The sequence below is a fragment of the Saccopteryx leptura genome, chromosome 3 (assembly GCF_036850995.1).
Source record: "Saccopteryx leptura isolate mSacLep1 chromosome 3, mSacLep1_pri_phased_curated, whole genome shotgun sequence".
Classification (NCBI taxonomy): Eukaryota; Metazoa; Chordata; class Mammalia; order Chiroptera; family Emballonuridae; genus Saccopteryx; species Saccopteryx leptura.
Genome location: NC_089505.1, coordinates 257182152 through 257196722, shown reverse-complemented (window position 1 = coordinate 257196722; position 14571 = coordinate 257182152). Strand labels below are relative to the sequence as shown.

General features: G+C 38.2%; 1 protein-coding gene across 3 annotated transcripts in view; it reads left to right on the top strand.

Annotated features, from left to right (window-relative positions):
- REL (REL proto-oncogene, NF-kB subunit) overlaps window positions 1-14571 on the top strand; it is a 428703-nt gene that overhangs the window by 16483 nt on the left and 397649 nt on the right. For all 3 annotated transcript variants that reach the window (XR_010750423.1, XM_066378199.1, XM_066378198.1), the window contains exon 4: window positions 6993-7084. Coding sequence is in view for 2 of the 3 variants with exons in the window: in XM_066378199.1 (XP_066234296.1) it covers window positions 6993-7084 (92 nt within the window). In the remaining variant the exon portion in view is untranslated. The remainder of the gene's footprint in view (window positions 1-6992; window positions 7085-14571) is intronic.

Below are 14571 nucleotides of genomic sequence, written 5' to 3'. Positions count from 1 at the left end.
TAGTTAATTTTAAAATTGCCAGATGTGAGAAAATTCACTGTAAAACTGGAATTATTATGTAGAAAAGATTAGGCTATAAAATCAACATGAACAGTAATTCTAAGATTAAAAATAATGTATCACTTCATTGGTGAGGCTGCCAGAAAATGGGTCCATTCATTCTATCAGTGAGAGAGTAAATTAAAACCTTTCTGGTAGGGAAAGTCAGAAAAATATGACTGTCTTTTAGCAATTCTACTTCTAGAAATTTGTCCTCAGGAAACAAGCAAGTTCAGGCACTTTGTTATGATGATATTCATTGTAGCTCTGTAATTGCAAAAAGTTAGAAGCAATCCAGATACAGTGGTACCTTGAGATAGGAGTTTAATTTGTTCTATAACTGACCTCGTAAGTAAGTCAGTCAACTTGTATATCAAACAAATTTCTCCCATTTAAAATAACTGAAATAGATTTAATTCGTTTCAGCCCTATGAAACATCCTCAAACCATCCTAAATTATGAAAAAAGACATGTTTTTAATTAAGAAACACACATGTATACTTTACCAATGCATAACAAAATATATTAAATAAAAGAAAAAAGTGTTATTTAGTACGGTATTCTTACCTTGGAGACAGACCAGTGTGGCTAACGGAGGTGAATTGCAGAGGAGGAGGGAGGGAGGAAGGGATGCAGGCACTGTAGACACGTAAACTAAAACTGCACTTTCTTAACACTAACTGTAAACTAAAACTGCACTTTCTTTAAACAAAACTAAAACTGCACTTTCTTTACTTAAAATGAAACCACAAAAATTTAATTGTAAAAAAAATGCACTTTCTTAACTTTAAACTTAACCTAAGCTTGACAGTGCGTATTTTTCATTTAATCATCATCTGTTTTTGCCTTTTTGGCTGCACTTTCGGCACTTTCACTTGCAGGACTTTTGAATAAAAATCTATCCAAGGAGGTTTGCTTTTGCCTGCCTTTTAAAATGTTATGGAAATGTGACAGACAAGTGTCATTAAAAAGTGCTGAAGCACGACCAGTTGGAACTTTTTCTGGGTGTTTCTTTTCAATGAAACTTGAAAGCTTCTCCCACATTGCCGGCATGTCTTTAATTTCACTTGTAGAAATCACTTCCTCCGACTCTACCTCCTCCTCACTACTAATCTCTTGCAGAAGCTCCATATGTTGCATCATCTGTAGCTCCTTCAACTCCTCAGTTGAGAGAGTTCCTCCTTATATTCCTCAACGAGCTCCTTTACGTTACCTTCATCTACCTCCAAACCCATCAACTTTCCGAAGGATACAATCTCATCCAACTCTTCTACCTCGGTCTCGGTCTCTGGTTTAAATCCTTTGAAGTCCCTGTCTGAAAAAACATCAGGGCATAACTTTTTCCATGCCAAGATCAAAGTTCTTGTAACCTCTTGCCATGTCAAGTCAATAATGCGTAAACATATCACAATGTTGTAGTGATCTTTCCAAAACTCTCGAAGGGTTAGATTTGTATTCTCAGTCACCTCCAAGCAGTGGCAGAACAAGTGCTTTGTGTAAAGCTTTTTAAAGTTGGAAATGACCTGCTGATCCATAGGTTGCAAGATTAAAGTCGTGTTGGGTGGGAGGTAGAGGACTTTCACGAATTTGAACTCATCGAGAATGTCATCTTCAAGACCAGGTGGGAGGGCTGGAGCATTATCAGGGATTAGTAATGCTTTCATCGGGAGTTTATTTTCTTGAAGATATTTCTTTACTGCAGTACCAGAGACAAGATTTACCCATTCAATAAAAAACTGCTGCATAACCCATGCCTTAGCATTGGCGCACCACATAACCTGCAGTTTTTCTTTAAGAATCTTGTGAATCTTAAAGGCTCCAGGATTTTCGGAATGATACACTAGCAGTGGCTTTACTTTATAGTCACCGCTAGCATTTGCACACAATGCAAGGGTCAGACAGTCCTTCATGGGTTTATGGCCTGGCAGCTTGATCTCTGTGGTAATGAAAGTCTTCCAGGGCATTTTTTTCCAAAACAATCCTGTTTCTTCACAGTTGAACACTTGTTGGGGGATGTAGTTTGCCTTTGCGATAAGCGCAGCAAAATGTGCAATGTACTTACTCCTCAGCTGTCTTAACGTCAGCACTCGCAGCTTCACCATGCCTCACCACCAAGTGGATGCCAGATCTCTTCTTGAAATTTTCAAACCAGCCGTGACTTGCCTTAAACGTATCTTCTGCTGCCTCTTTTGAGGTTGATGGTTCTTTCTTCTTCAAATCGCCATAAATAATACGTGCCTTTTCGCATATTACAGTCTCCGTCACTGTATCTCCTGCCAGCTCTTTCTCTTTCACCCACACCAGCAAAAGCTTCTTCATTTCTTCTTGGATATTTCTCCTTAATTGGGACAGAATTGTAGTTCCTTTCTCTGGATTTGCGCTTTTGATGGCATTCTTTTGTTTAAGGACGGTACAAATTGTAGATGTATTGCAGTTGTACAGCCTTGCCAGTTCAATCACTCGTATACCACACTCATGTTTTTCTGTTATTTCTTGCTTTACTTCTATCGACATCATTCTCTTCTTCTCATCACTGTCCTTTACACTCTCTTTAGCCCTATGATAGCACACAAAAAAAGTTAGTAAAAAATGCAAAAATGATGCAAGAATGAGTACAGCGCGTGAGATTCGACTTGATTCTGTGGGTAACACGTGAGAAAGAACGAGATGCTGGTGTTGTGCTGCCGATACTGGACCCGTGCACCAATGCACCAACTAGCAGCAGCTTCCCAAATCACGACTCATATCTTGAAATTTCGCTCAGATCTCAAACAAAAATATGGACCGAGTTGCAGCTCATATCTTAAAAAAAAAATTCCTATGTTGGTCTGCTCGTATCTCAAGGTACCACTGTAATAAAGGGGGATTAGTTAAATAAATTGGTACATCCATGCAGTGTACTCCTGTATAGCCTTAAAAATCACATTGCAAATATGTCTTTGTATAGAAAGTTATTCACAATATGCTAGGTAAATAAAATGGGTTTAAAACAATATATAATAAACTTTTTTCGTTTAAAATAAATGTATACATACCCATGGTAGTATATACTCTAAGGTATTAATAGTACTTGTGTCTGGGTGGGTAGGATTGTGGGGTTTAATGTTTGTCTTTTAGCTTATTTTTACTCTATAATTAATGTTTTATAATCATGTATTGAGTTTGGGGGGAAATGAAACTAATTACAACAGGAAAAAATTAGTAGCCTCCTAATATATTAATAGTAACCATTTAGAAAATAATACTTTAAACTATTTTTCTTACAATAAGGACACAAAACAAACTATCTAGTAATACAAACTTGGCAAGATACATTTCCTGTTTATAATATTTGACCTCCCAACAGCATTTTACACTGTAGATCACTCCTTCCTATACATTCTGATTCCTTGATTTCTATGAGAACAGTCTTCTGTTTTTGTACTTTTGTGACTGTTCCTTCTCAATGTTACAGGCAGTTAATTTTTGGACTTCCTCAATTATATGCAGTAATGCCCAGTAGTGCCCTTTATGGCTCTCCTGTGCTAGTCTAGGTTCCCATTAGGATCACACATTGTATTTAGTTGTCATGCTTATTTGGTCTCCTTTAATTTAGAAAAGTTTCCTAGCTTTTTTTCATCTTTTACAACATTAACATTCTTGAAGAGTCTAGGCTGTTTTTTTGACGATTGTTGTTAAATGTGGATTAGAATGAATGGTTGTTCATAATTATATCTATGTTACCATGAATAATGTGAGTAATATTTTCATGTTAACATGAACCATTTTAGACAAGGACTCTGTAGAGGTGATACTGTATTCTCAAAATATCTCTTCAGGAGACATGTTAGTTTTTTCCATTTGTGATATTAATTGGCATTCTATTATAAAGAAAAACTTTCCTTTCTTACACTTCCCCATGTAAAAAATATCTGTATAGACCCGTGGATTTCTATATTCAGTGTACTGACATTATTGTTTTGATTTTCAAATTGACCCAAATTTGATTAATACAAGCCTCTTCGAACTGTTCCCGTGTCCTTCTGACATGGCCCTATCTTTCTTTGAGTGAAGTTGCATCTTCTTTACTGATGCAACAAGTGTTTAAGACTTACTTGTACTTTTCTTGCCCCTGCCCTGAAATCAACACTTTTTTTCTAGGAAGCCCTAGTTTTGTCAGTGGAGAATATGCTTAGTGTGATTGCCTTTTTGACATATTCTCTTAAATATCTCAAAAGAACCTCAAATAGAATATGCCTAAAACCATGATCATATATAGTCATATTCCTTTCCTCTCAAAATCAGTCTTCCAGTGTACGGTATATTAATGGTTGCTATAGAAGCCCCAGACTTAGGTGTCTTTGACACCTCTCACACAGGTGCACATATTGAATTCACTAATAGTACTTCCTAAATAGTTCTTCAATCTATCCACTTGTCTGTGTGACCTCCATCATGACCACAGTACTATCCCTGTGGTCTAAATGTGGGCTGCAAAGAAGAGCCTTTCTTTAAATTGATTGATTGATTGATTTTAGTGAGAGAGACAGGAACATCTATCTATTCCTGTATGTGCCCTGCCCGGGGATCAAACCGACAACCTCTGCACTTTGGGACAGTGCTTAAACAACCAAGCTATCTGGCCAGGGCAAGAAGAGCCTTCTGACTAGTCTTCTCGCACCAACTCTTTTTGTGCCTCTTCCTTCCCAATGTGCCCTCTTCTTTAGCCAAAGTTATCTTTTTTAAAATTAATTTACTTATTCAGTGTGATCTTTTTAAATACAAATCTGATGGTCACATCTCTGCTTAAAACATGTGAATGGCTTTATGTGACATGAAATTTGGACAGCATTCTTTATAAAGCCCACATGACCCACTTGTATCTCTAGCCTCAGTTGTGTTCTTGCTATCTACACTCCAGTCACAAAGGCCTGCCTTCAGTTTCCTGTGCGCACAGTGCTCTTCTGTATGGTCCTTTGTATGTCCTCTGCCTGAAGTCTCTCTACTCTCGTCTTCCCGTTTCATTTCTGTTCATAAGTGCCACTTCCTACAAGAAGCCTGGCTGCTCTCCCTGAATTGATCAGTTCTTTCCCATCATACGTCTTCATGACATCATGTACATCTCCTTTATAAAAATTGTCATAGTTTCAGTTTAGGATTTTTGTGTATGATTACTTAATATCTATCTGCTTCACTAGACTAAATATTAGCAATTTTTCCTGAATAGGGCCAGATAGTAAATATTTTAGGCTTTGCTAGCCATGTGGTCTCTGTTGTAACTTCTCAGCTCTGCTCTTTCAGCATGAAAGTGCCCATAGACAATACATAAATAGACAATACATAAATAGTCGTTTAGTTGTGTTTCAATAAAATTTTACTTTAAAAAACAGATGGTGGGTCAGATTTGGTCTATGGACTGTAGTTGGCCATCTCCTGCACTAGACTGTGAGCTCCATGAGGGGAAGTTTTATATATCCCTATTACTTTCCAGAGTTTTTGTACATGGTAGGAACCCCAAAACTTGTTGAATGACTATAGATGAGTAAAAAATTGATTCACATAATCTCTATGATCCTTGTTTTCCTCATGTTAGAATTTCAGAATCTCTACTACTTTTAATATTCTGTGAATAGTGTCAAATATAATGACTCAGATGAAACTAAATCAAGTAGTGTATAAATATGTTAAAATGGATGATTCTTTAAAATCTTTTGTCAGCAAAAAAGTGAGACCAAAAACTAAGAATCTTTCAAAGAAGCGGAATACTTTTGAGGAAGAGAATTGTGGTTTCAGGGTTCCAAGAAAGGATTATGAATTCAAGATGCATTTTTTTAATTAGTGGAGTCAGAGGAAGGAAATGTCAAATATATTTTAGGTGCAAACAGAATCACAGATGTGAATGTGAAGATGAACACAGAGAGGCACACAAGGCAGGTAGCCTCCTTTTGCAAAGTGCCATGTGAAATTTGAACACCTACTAATGTTATTGTAGTCACTCTTGCTTCCTTATTCACACCCACCCAACTTTAATGATGTCATGGTTTTTCCATGTGGGAACAAGTATGACTGGTGGTGGTAGGGGAGTTCCCCCAGCTATCATCTGTAGTACACATGCAAATTAGTAACATTGGTAGCTATTGAGAAGTTTTCCATAAATGACATTTTGAAACTTTTGTTAAATATTATTGTTAGCATCAAACACCTTTCTAATTAAAAAACACATTTCAATGCTTTCTTATGATGCATGATTATTATAACATCATAAAATATGGCATAAAATACATTCCACTGCTACTAGCAGTAAAGTCAGGGCTCAAATCAGATGCCTGTGGAACGGAGTGTGCGAGGACCCGCAAGCACCATAGCAATCTGAAGAGCCCTGCCACGCAGCTCGGTGTTTCTGTGCCGACCCACTGCTGTCAGACCCTTAAAATGTTCAAGAAGCCAGACGTGCAGGCATTAGGATGCAGTTACCTGAGCTTTAAGTGTTGGTAGTCTGTGAACATCTTTTTTAAATGTAGACAACACTTTTATGTACTCAGCAAAATGTACCTATGGGCTTCAGCCTGTGCGAATTTTTTTTTACAACTTTTACTTTATATTATCAAAGATACAGATTTTATTGACTTGAGGACAAATTTGTTTAGGAGGTTTTAGCTTTTTGGTGGCACTTTCCTGTTCACCTTTGTCTACTTGGGTCTATTTAACATAGGCATATTAGGTATACTTGTGAAATACTGTATGCAAAACTTACATAGATCATTTTTCCTTTAACACTGCTCTTAGAAATGTAACCCTACTTTTTTTACCCTCACATCTTTATCATAGCAATTGGACATTTATAACATGCTTCACTATCTCCATCTGACAGTATGATGACTCTTAACTGTGGATATATGCTTGATACTTGAGGTATTCTTTAGTATTTATGTGTTTAACTGTAATGAAATTTGAAAGCTATGTTTTCCTTCTAGTTTTCAAAATTTGGGTATTCGATGTGTAAAGAAAAAAGAAGTAAAAGAAGCTATTATTTCAAGAATAAGAGCAGGAATCAATCCTTTCAAAGGTATGTTTGATATAATCATTTCTATTATTAATGATATTGACTTATTTATGTGATTTCTATTTGTATTTTAAACATTTTTTAAAAGCTATCTCAACTTCTGTATTCACTTTACTACTTTTTATACCTGTGTCTGAGTAATGAATATATTTAAATTTTTTCAGTTTTAGATTTTTTGTGACAGAGAGAGGGACTGATAAGGACAGACAGGAAGGGAGAGAGATGAGAAGCATCAATTCTTCGTTGTGGCCCCTTAGTTCATTGATTGCTTTCTCATATGTGCCTTGACCGGAGGGCTACAGCAGACTGAGTGACCCCTTGCTCAAGCCAGCGACCTTAGACTCAAGCTGGTGAGCTTTGCTCAAACCAGATGAGCCCATGCTCAAGCCTGCGACCTTCGGTTTCGAACCCGGGTCTTCTGCATCCTGGTCTGACGCTCTATCCACTGCACCATCAACTGGTCAGGCTGGAAAAAAATTCCTATGCTCTCATCTCAGTGGAGAATGCCATTCTTCTATAAGAAAACCTCAGAAATGTTCTCTTAAAAAAAATTTTGGAATGTAAAGAATTTTTAAATTATTGTTGACAAACAATATTATATTAGTTTCAGGTGTACAACATAGTGATTTGACATTTATACACCTTATGAAGTGATCACCACAAGAAGTCTTAATATCTGTTGCTATACAAAGTTACTGAGATATTATTGACTGTATTTACTGTGCTGTACTTTACCTCCCCATGACTTACTTATGTTATAACTATAAGCTAGTAACTCTAGTTCCCTTCACCTTTTTTCCCATTTCCCCTACCACCTAACCCTCTGGTAACTATCAATTCTATTTACAAATTTGTTCTTTTTTTTTTTAATTCACAGATAAGCAAAATGATTCAGTATTTGTCTTTCTCTGACTTGTTTTACTTAGCCTAATACCCTCTAGGTCCATCTCTGTGGTCACAAATGGCAAGATTTAATTCCTTTTTATGGCTGAGTAATCTATTCTATTGTATATATGTACCATATCTTCAAAATATATTTATCTGTTGATGGACACCTTGGCTGCTTTCGTTATTGTGGATAATGCTGCAGTGAACATAGCACTGCATTTATCTTTTCGAAATAGTGTTTTCATTTTCTCCAGAAGTGGAATGGCTGGGTCCTTTTTTATCTCTTGTTATAACTTGTTTTAAAGTCTGTTTTGTTTGGTATAATAAGTATTGCTACCCTAGCTGTTTTGTTTTGTTTCCATTTTCATGAATATTTTTTTCCATCTCTTTATTTTCAGTCTGTGTGTGTCATTTGTTCTGAAGTGAGTCGTTTGTAGACAGCATATATGTGTTTTACTCCATTCAGACACCCTCCGTCTTCTGAATGGAGCACTTAGTTCATATGCATTTAAAGTAATTATTGATAGGTATGAAATTATTGCCATTTTAATTGTTTTCATACTAGCCTTATAGGTGGTTGGTCTTTTATCTTTACTAGTATATATGTGTGTCTGTACTAGTGAGATTTTTTTTTCTTTCAGATTTTTTCTTATTTCTAGTTTTGGCCTTTTCCACTTAAACAACTCCTTTTAACTTTTCTTGTAATGATTTTAGTGGTGAAGAAATCCTTTAGCTTTCGTTTGGAAAACTATATCTTCTTCAATTCTGAATGATAACCTTACCAGGTATTCTTGATTGTAGGTTTTTTCCCTTTCATCGGGTATATTCCCTTGAATATATATTGCCATAATGTTTTATGATATGTCTTGATGTGGGTCTCTTTGGGTTCATCTTCTTTGGGATTCTCTATGCTTCCTGGATTTGGATGTTTGTTTCCTTTGCCAGGTTAGGGAAGTTTTCAGCCATTATTTCTTCAAAAAGGTTTCTTGTCCCTTTCTCTCTTCTCCTTCTGGAACCCCTAAGGTGTGAATGTTAGTATTCTTGATGCTGTCCTAGAGGTCCCTTATGCTAGCCTCATTCTTTTAAATTCTTTTTTCTTTTTCATCTTCCAGTCAGAAGATACCATCAGGAACACACTGTCCTGTATTCCTGATCACTGATCCATTCTTTTGAGTCATCTAATCTGCTAGTTAATTCCTTCTAGTGTGTTTTTTCATTTCAGTTGTTATATTCTTCAGCTTGGATCTTTTTTTTTTTTGGTTTGGTTTTGTTTTTTACAGAGCCAGAGAGAGGGACAGATAAAGACGGACAGACAAGAAGGGAGAGAGATGAAAAGCATCAATTCCTTGCTGTGACACCTTAGTTGTTCATTGATTGCTTTCTCATATGTGCCTTGACTGGGGGGCTACAGCAGAGTGAGTGACCCCTTGCTCAAGCCAGCAACACCTTACTCAAACCAAATGAGCTTGTGCTCAAGCCAGCGACCTCAGGGTTTCAAACCTGGGTCCTCTGCGACCCAGTCCAATGTTCTATCCACCGTGCTACTGCCTAGTCAGGCCTTTTCTTTATTTATTTTATTTTTTGCTATTTTTATCTCTTTGTTGAAGTTCTCACGGAGTTTATCCACTTGTCTAGACAGTTTGATGAGTATCTTTATGACTATTACTTGAACTCTTTTTAGTAGACAGCTTATCTCCCCTTTGTTTAGTCCTTTTTCTGGGGTTTTGTCTTTTTTGTTTATCTGTTTGCAACATATTCTTTTGTTGCTTCATTTTGCCTGTTTGTTTCTATTAAGTAGATCAGCTATGTGTCTGGTCTTGAAAAAGTGGCCTTATTTAGAAGGGGTCTTGTGGGGCCCAGTGAAATCCCCCCTTGTCACCAGAGCCAGCCACTCCAGGAGTTTTCCTGTGTAGAATAGTGTGGCCACTTGTGATGGTTGGGCCACAGTGGCTGGTGAGGCAGTTCCTGACCCAGCTGACTGTGGGGCTTGGCCACAACTGTTGCGGGCATGCTGATGAGCAGGGCAGGTCTTAGTGTGGCTGGCTGCAAGGCCTCGCCCTAAACTGATGCAGACACACTGCTGGGGGCTGGTGTTGACGAGGCTGCCTGCCAGTTATAGCGGGGAAGGAGCCACTCTAGAGGGGTGCCAGCCCGTTTGGGCCCTCAGGGAGAACATCAGAGTGGAATGAGTTGTATTAGCAAGGTTGATGGAGAGTGTCAGAAATGGTGCCTGCCAGTGTCAGACCAACTAGGTAGGAGAGTAGAGAAAGGAGGAAGAAATTGGCACTCACCAGCACTTCTGTCTTAGGAGAAAATTCCAACAGATCCCTGTCCCTCTAGCACGCACCCTAAAATTAGTCATTGTATCACTTTTACATATGACCCAGGTGCTTTTCAAACTGCTGCCTCTGCTCTGTGATTCAGGAGGAGTACAACCTTGGTTTCCTACAGCCTTTAGGCTTTCCCACATGTAAGCCCTGCTGGCTTTCTAAGCCAGATGTTATGTGTCTCCTTTTCCTGGTGCCGGTCCCCCGGCTGAGGCTCAGACCCCTCGCTCTTCAGGGAGGGACCTCTGTCGTGGTGATACCCCTCCCACTTGTGGGTCACTGCCTGGGTAGTGGGGCATTGGCTGAGTCCTGACTAGACTGCATCTGTGCCCCTCCGACCCGTCTCAGTTTGGCCTCTTCTTTCTATGTGTAGTTGTAGAAGATCTGTTCTGCTCGTCTCCAGGTTGTTCTCAGAGACAGCTGTTCTATATGTAGTCGTAGTTTTTGGTGTCAATGAGAGAGGTGAGTTCAGTATCTTCCAACTCCACTATGTTTAACCTGAAACCAAGATCCTTTCTCTTGAATGCCAATTAAGCTTGTCTGCAAAATGTCATTCTTTGTAGTTGGTGCACTGCCACTACAACAGACATTCTCCGGATCCTCTCAGAAATGTTCTGATTCTTTTTGAATGTGGCCTTTCTTTTGCTATTTTAGCAAACAATATACACTCCCCTTTCTGAATGTTGAACAGGCACTGTGAAAAGATATTGAAGTGCATTTAACTCAAAGACATATTTAACAGTAAAACTTTTATCCCAATGTGGAAGAAGTATGGAAATAGTAGAAAATATACAAAATATTTTCATAGCCTGTTGGTGTACATGACTAGATATTTACTGTTTAGTGGATTGTAATCACTGCGTATTTTTTGAGTAGATAAATGATACCAAGTTAAATGCTAGCAATCTGTACTGTGGTAGTCTCCTTGGAAATTCTTCTGCAGCTACCTAACTATGCATAATTCAGGAATTGAACACCTACAGAACTGTGAAAGAATAGATTGCTTTGTCATGTTTAAGAAATCCTTATTTAATGTTTTTCCTGGATGAAAAAAAATAAAGAATATGATGATAATTTAAGGGATATGCTGTTATCTTTTTTCTCTTAAGTCTGTTTTCATACTATTTAGTATAATAGGAAATCAAAGATCCCTTTTTCCCTGTCAATCCTAACTCACCGGAGGAGACTACTGTTAAGTTTGATGTACATTTTTCTAGAATCCCCTTTATATATGTGTAACCGTATATTACATATATTTTAAAACTAAATGGAATTACGCTAGTTTCCTATTCTGCTTCTTTTTTCCCCACTCAGCAATATGTCTTAAGTTTCTTTCCATGTTAGTACTTATAAATCTATTTTACTTTTTAACAGAGTATTCTGGTTTGGGGCAGACCATACTTTGTTTATCTAGACATCTATTAAGGAACTTCTGGTTTTTTGGTTTTTTGGGGGTTTTTTTGTGAGAGAGACAGAGAGAGGGACAGATAGGGACAGATAGACAGGAAAGGAAAGAGATGAGAAGCAGTCTTCATTGTGGCACCTTAGTTCATTGATTGCTTTCTCATACATGCCTTGACTGGAGGGCTATAGCAGAATGAGTGACCCCTTGCTCAAGCCAGCAACTTTGGGCTCAAGTCAGTGACCATGGGGTCATGTCTATGATCCCACGCTCAAGCCAGTGTCCCCACGCTTAAGCTGGTGAGCCAGGGCTTAAGCTGACAACCTCAAGGTTTTGAACCTGAGTCCTCTGAATCCCAGTCCGACACTCTGTCCACTGTACCATCGCCTGGTCAGGCTGGGTTATTTTCATTTTATTAAAAAGCTTCATTGAAGATGTATACTGCTCACAAAAATTAGGGGATATTTCAAAGTGAATATGAAGTGATAAAATATCCCCTAATTTTTCTGATCAGGTACTTTGAACTTTTATGTGAAAATTTATCTTTATTTATTATTATTCTAGGTCAAAAGTATATTCATTAAAAATTTAATTCATTGCTAAATAGAAGGCCAGACCTTTAAAAAGGCTAAGTCTAGACGCAGTGTAAAACAGAGATAACGTACATAAGAAGGAGATTATAAATAATAGCTACCATTAAGTGCTTTTTGTATTATCAAGGAATAAATGTTAAGTGCTTTCATGGGCACTGTTTAATCATTAACAATGACACTGCTTCATAGAAGAGGGAACCGAAACTTTGGTTATGTGAGTTTCACCACGTACAGGTGGTGGCACAGCTAGAGTTCCAATTCAGATCTCCTGACTCTCCTGTAGAAGACGTTAAAAAGAAGACACAGGAGTCCAGAGGCAGATGGGCATCTGTGGGAGGTTTGGGGGTTGAAGGGGAAGTGGTAGTTGTTTTATCAGTCCCAAACCGGGCATCATGTTAATTACCTTCCCTCTTATAGCACTTAGGATAGTTCCTAATACATCGTAAGTGCTGTACACATTTTCCTCCATTTAATTCTTATAACAGCCTATGAGGCATAACAGCCTATTATTACCTCCATTTTATAGATTAGGAAATGAAAGTATGGGAAATTTAAGTCATATGCTAAAGGTTTTATAGCTGGTAAGGGGCAGAACCAGGATTTCAACACAGGTAAGCTGGTTCCCAGGCTCATGGTCTCATCTCTCCTGTACTGCCTAAATGAATTCACACCAGGAAGGAACAGTCCTGCCTGGGATCATTCACAGTATTTTGTGTTTGTTGTTTATTTTATTTATTTATTTTTTTTAACATTCATTCCTTCCCTAACCCCTTTTGCTATCTCTCTAGTTCAGGAGCTTATCATCTCATAATTTGAGTTGTAGTTTTTCCTCTCATTGTAATACTCTGCTTAGAATAGTGTTATTTCATGTTGTTATTAAAAAGTTGCAATAGCTCCCTAAATAGTTTAAAAACTAAATGGCCCTGAATTCAAAGTCTTCCACATGTAGCTGCAGCATATCTCTCTGCCCTTGTCTCCCACTGCTCCTCTTTACAAACCCTTCCTTCTTCCAGAAAAATTGTTTTGTTCACCTACCCTGACCATCGCTCAGTCCAGCTTCTCCATTTTCCTTCCACCACTGTAGGAACGTAAGCCTACATCATTTTTAGCCTGGACTTTTTTTTTTTTTTAACATTTTCATTGATTTGAGAGAGGGGGGATGGGAGAACAAAGAGAAAGAGAGAGAGAAGCATCAACTTATTGTTTCACTTAATTGTTCCATTTAGTTGTGTACTCAGTGATTGCTTCTCATACATGCCCTGACTAAGGGTCAAATCTGCAACCTCTGGCACTCTGGGTAAACCTTTATTCACTGAGCCACTCAGTCAGGGCCTTGGCTTCCATTCTTTTTTTCTTTTTCTTTTTTTTTTTTTTTTGTAAGTGAGAGGATGGGAGATAGACTGCATATTCCCCTACTGGGATCCACCCAGCAACCCCTCATCTGGAGCTGATGCTCAAATCAACTGAGCTATCCTCTGCGCCTGAGGCCGATGCTCAGACCAATCGAACTTTCCTCAGCACCTGGGGCAGTCACTCACACCAATCAAGGCACTGGTTGCAAGAGGGGAAGAGAGAGAAAAGGGGAGGTGAAGGGAAAGAGAAGCAGATGGGCACTTAACACATGTTCCCTGCCTGACTGGGAATCGAACCTGGGACATTTGCACGCTGGGCCAACACTATCCACTGAGCCAACAGGCAAGGGCTCCTGCTTCTATTCTTGATCACTTTCCAAGCAGTTTATACACTCTGCATCCAAAAAAGATAAATCTAAAACCAGTATGAATCATTTCAGAACTCTGCTTATCATCCTTCAGTGGCTCTAAAAAATCTTCAGCTGTGGTTCTCAGTTTGAATGTGCATAAGAATCCCTTAGTACTTGTTAAAAATGGAGATCCCAGGCTATATTCCCACTAATTTGATAGGTGGTGTGGGCCTGGACTCTGCATTAACAAGTATCTGGATCCACGTTTCTTATTTGACCGCTATTCAGAGTAGAAATTATATTTTATTTCTCTCAATACATACACTTGCATACAAAGACAAAAATGAATACTCTTACTACATGCAATCTACTCTCTATTCCATTCCTTCCTATTCCATTCTTTTTAAAAAGAAAATGCTTATTCAGTCCACTAAATTAATTTTATGATTAGTGGGTCCCAAAACTACTCTTTGATATCTGCCCTGATGCGAGTGATCCATGGGCCACACTTGGAGAAACCCCTGTCTACTTCCTAAATTCAACTTCTGAAGCATGGCATTCAAAGCCTTGCATGACCT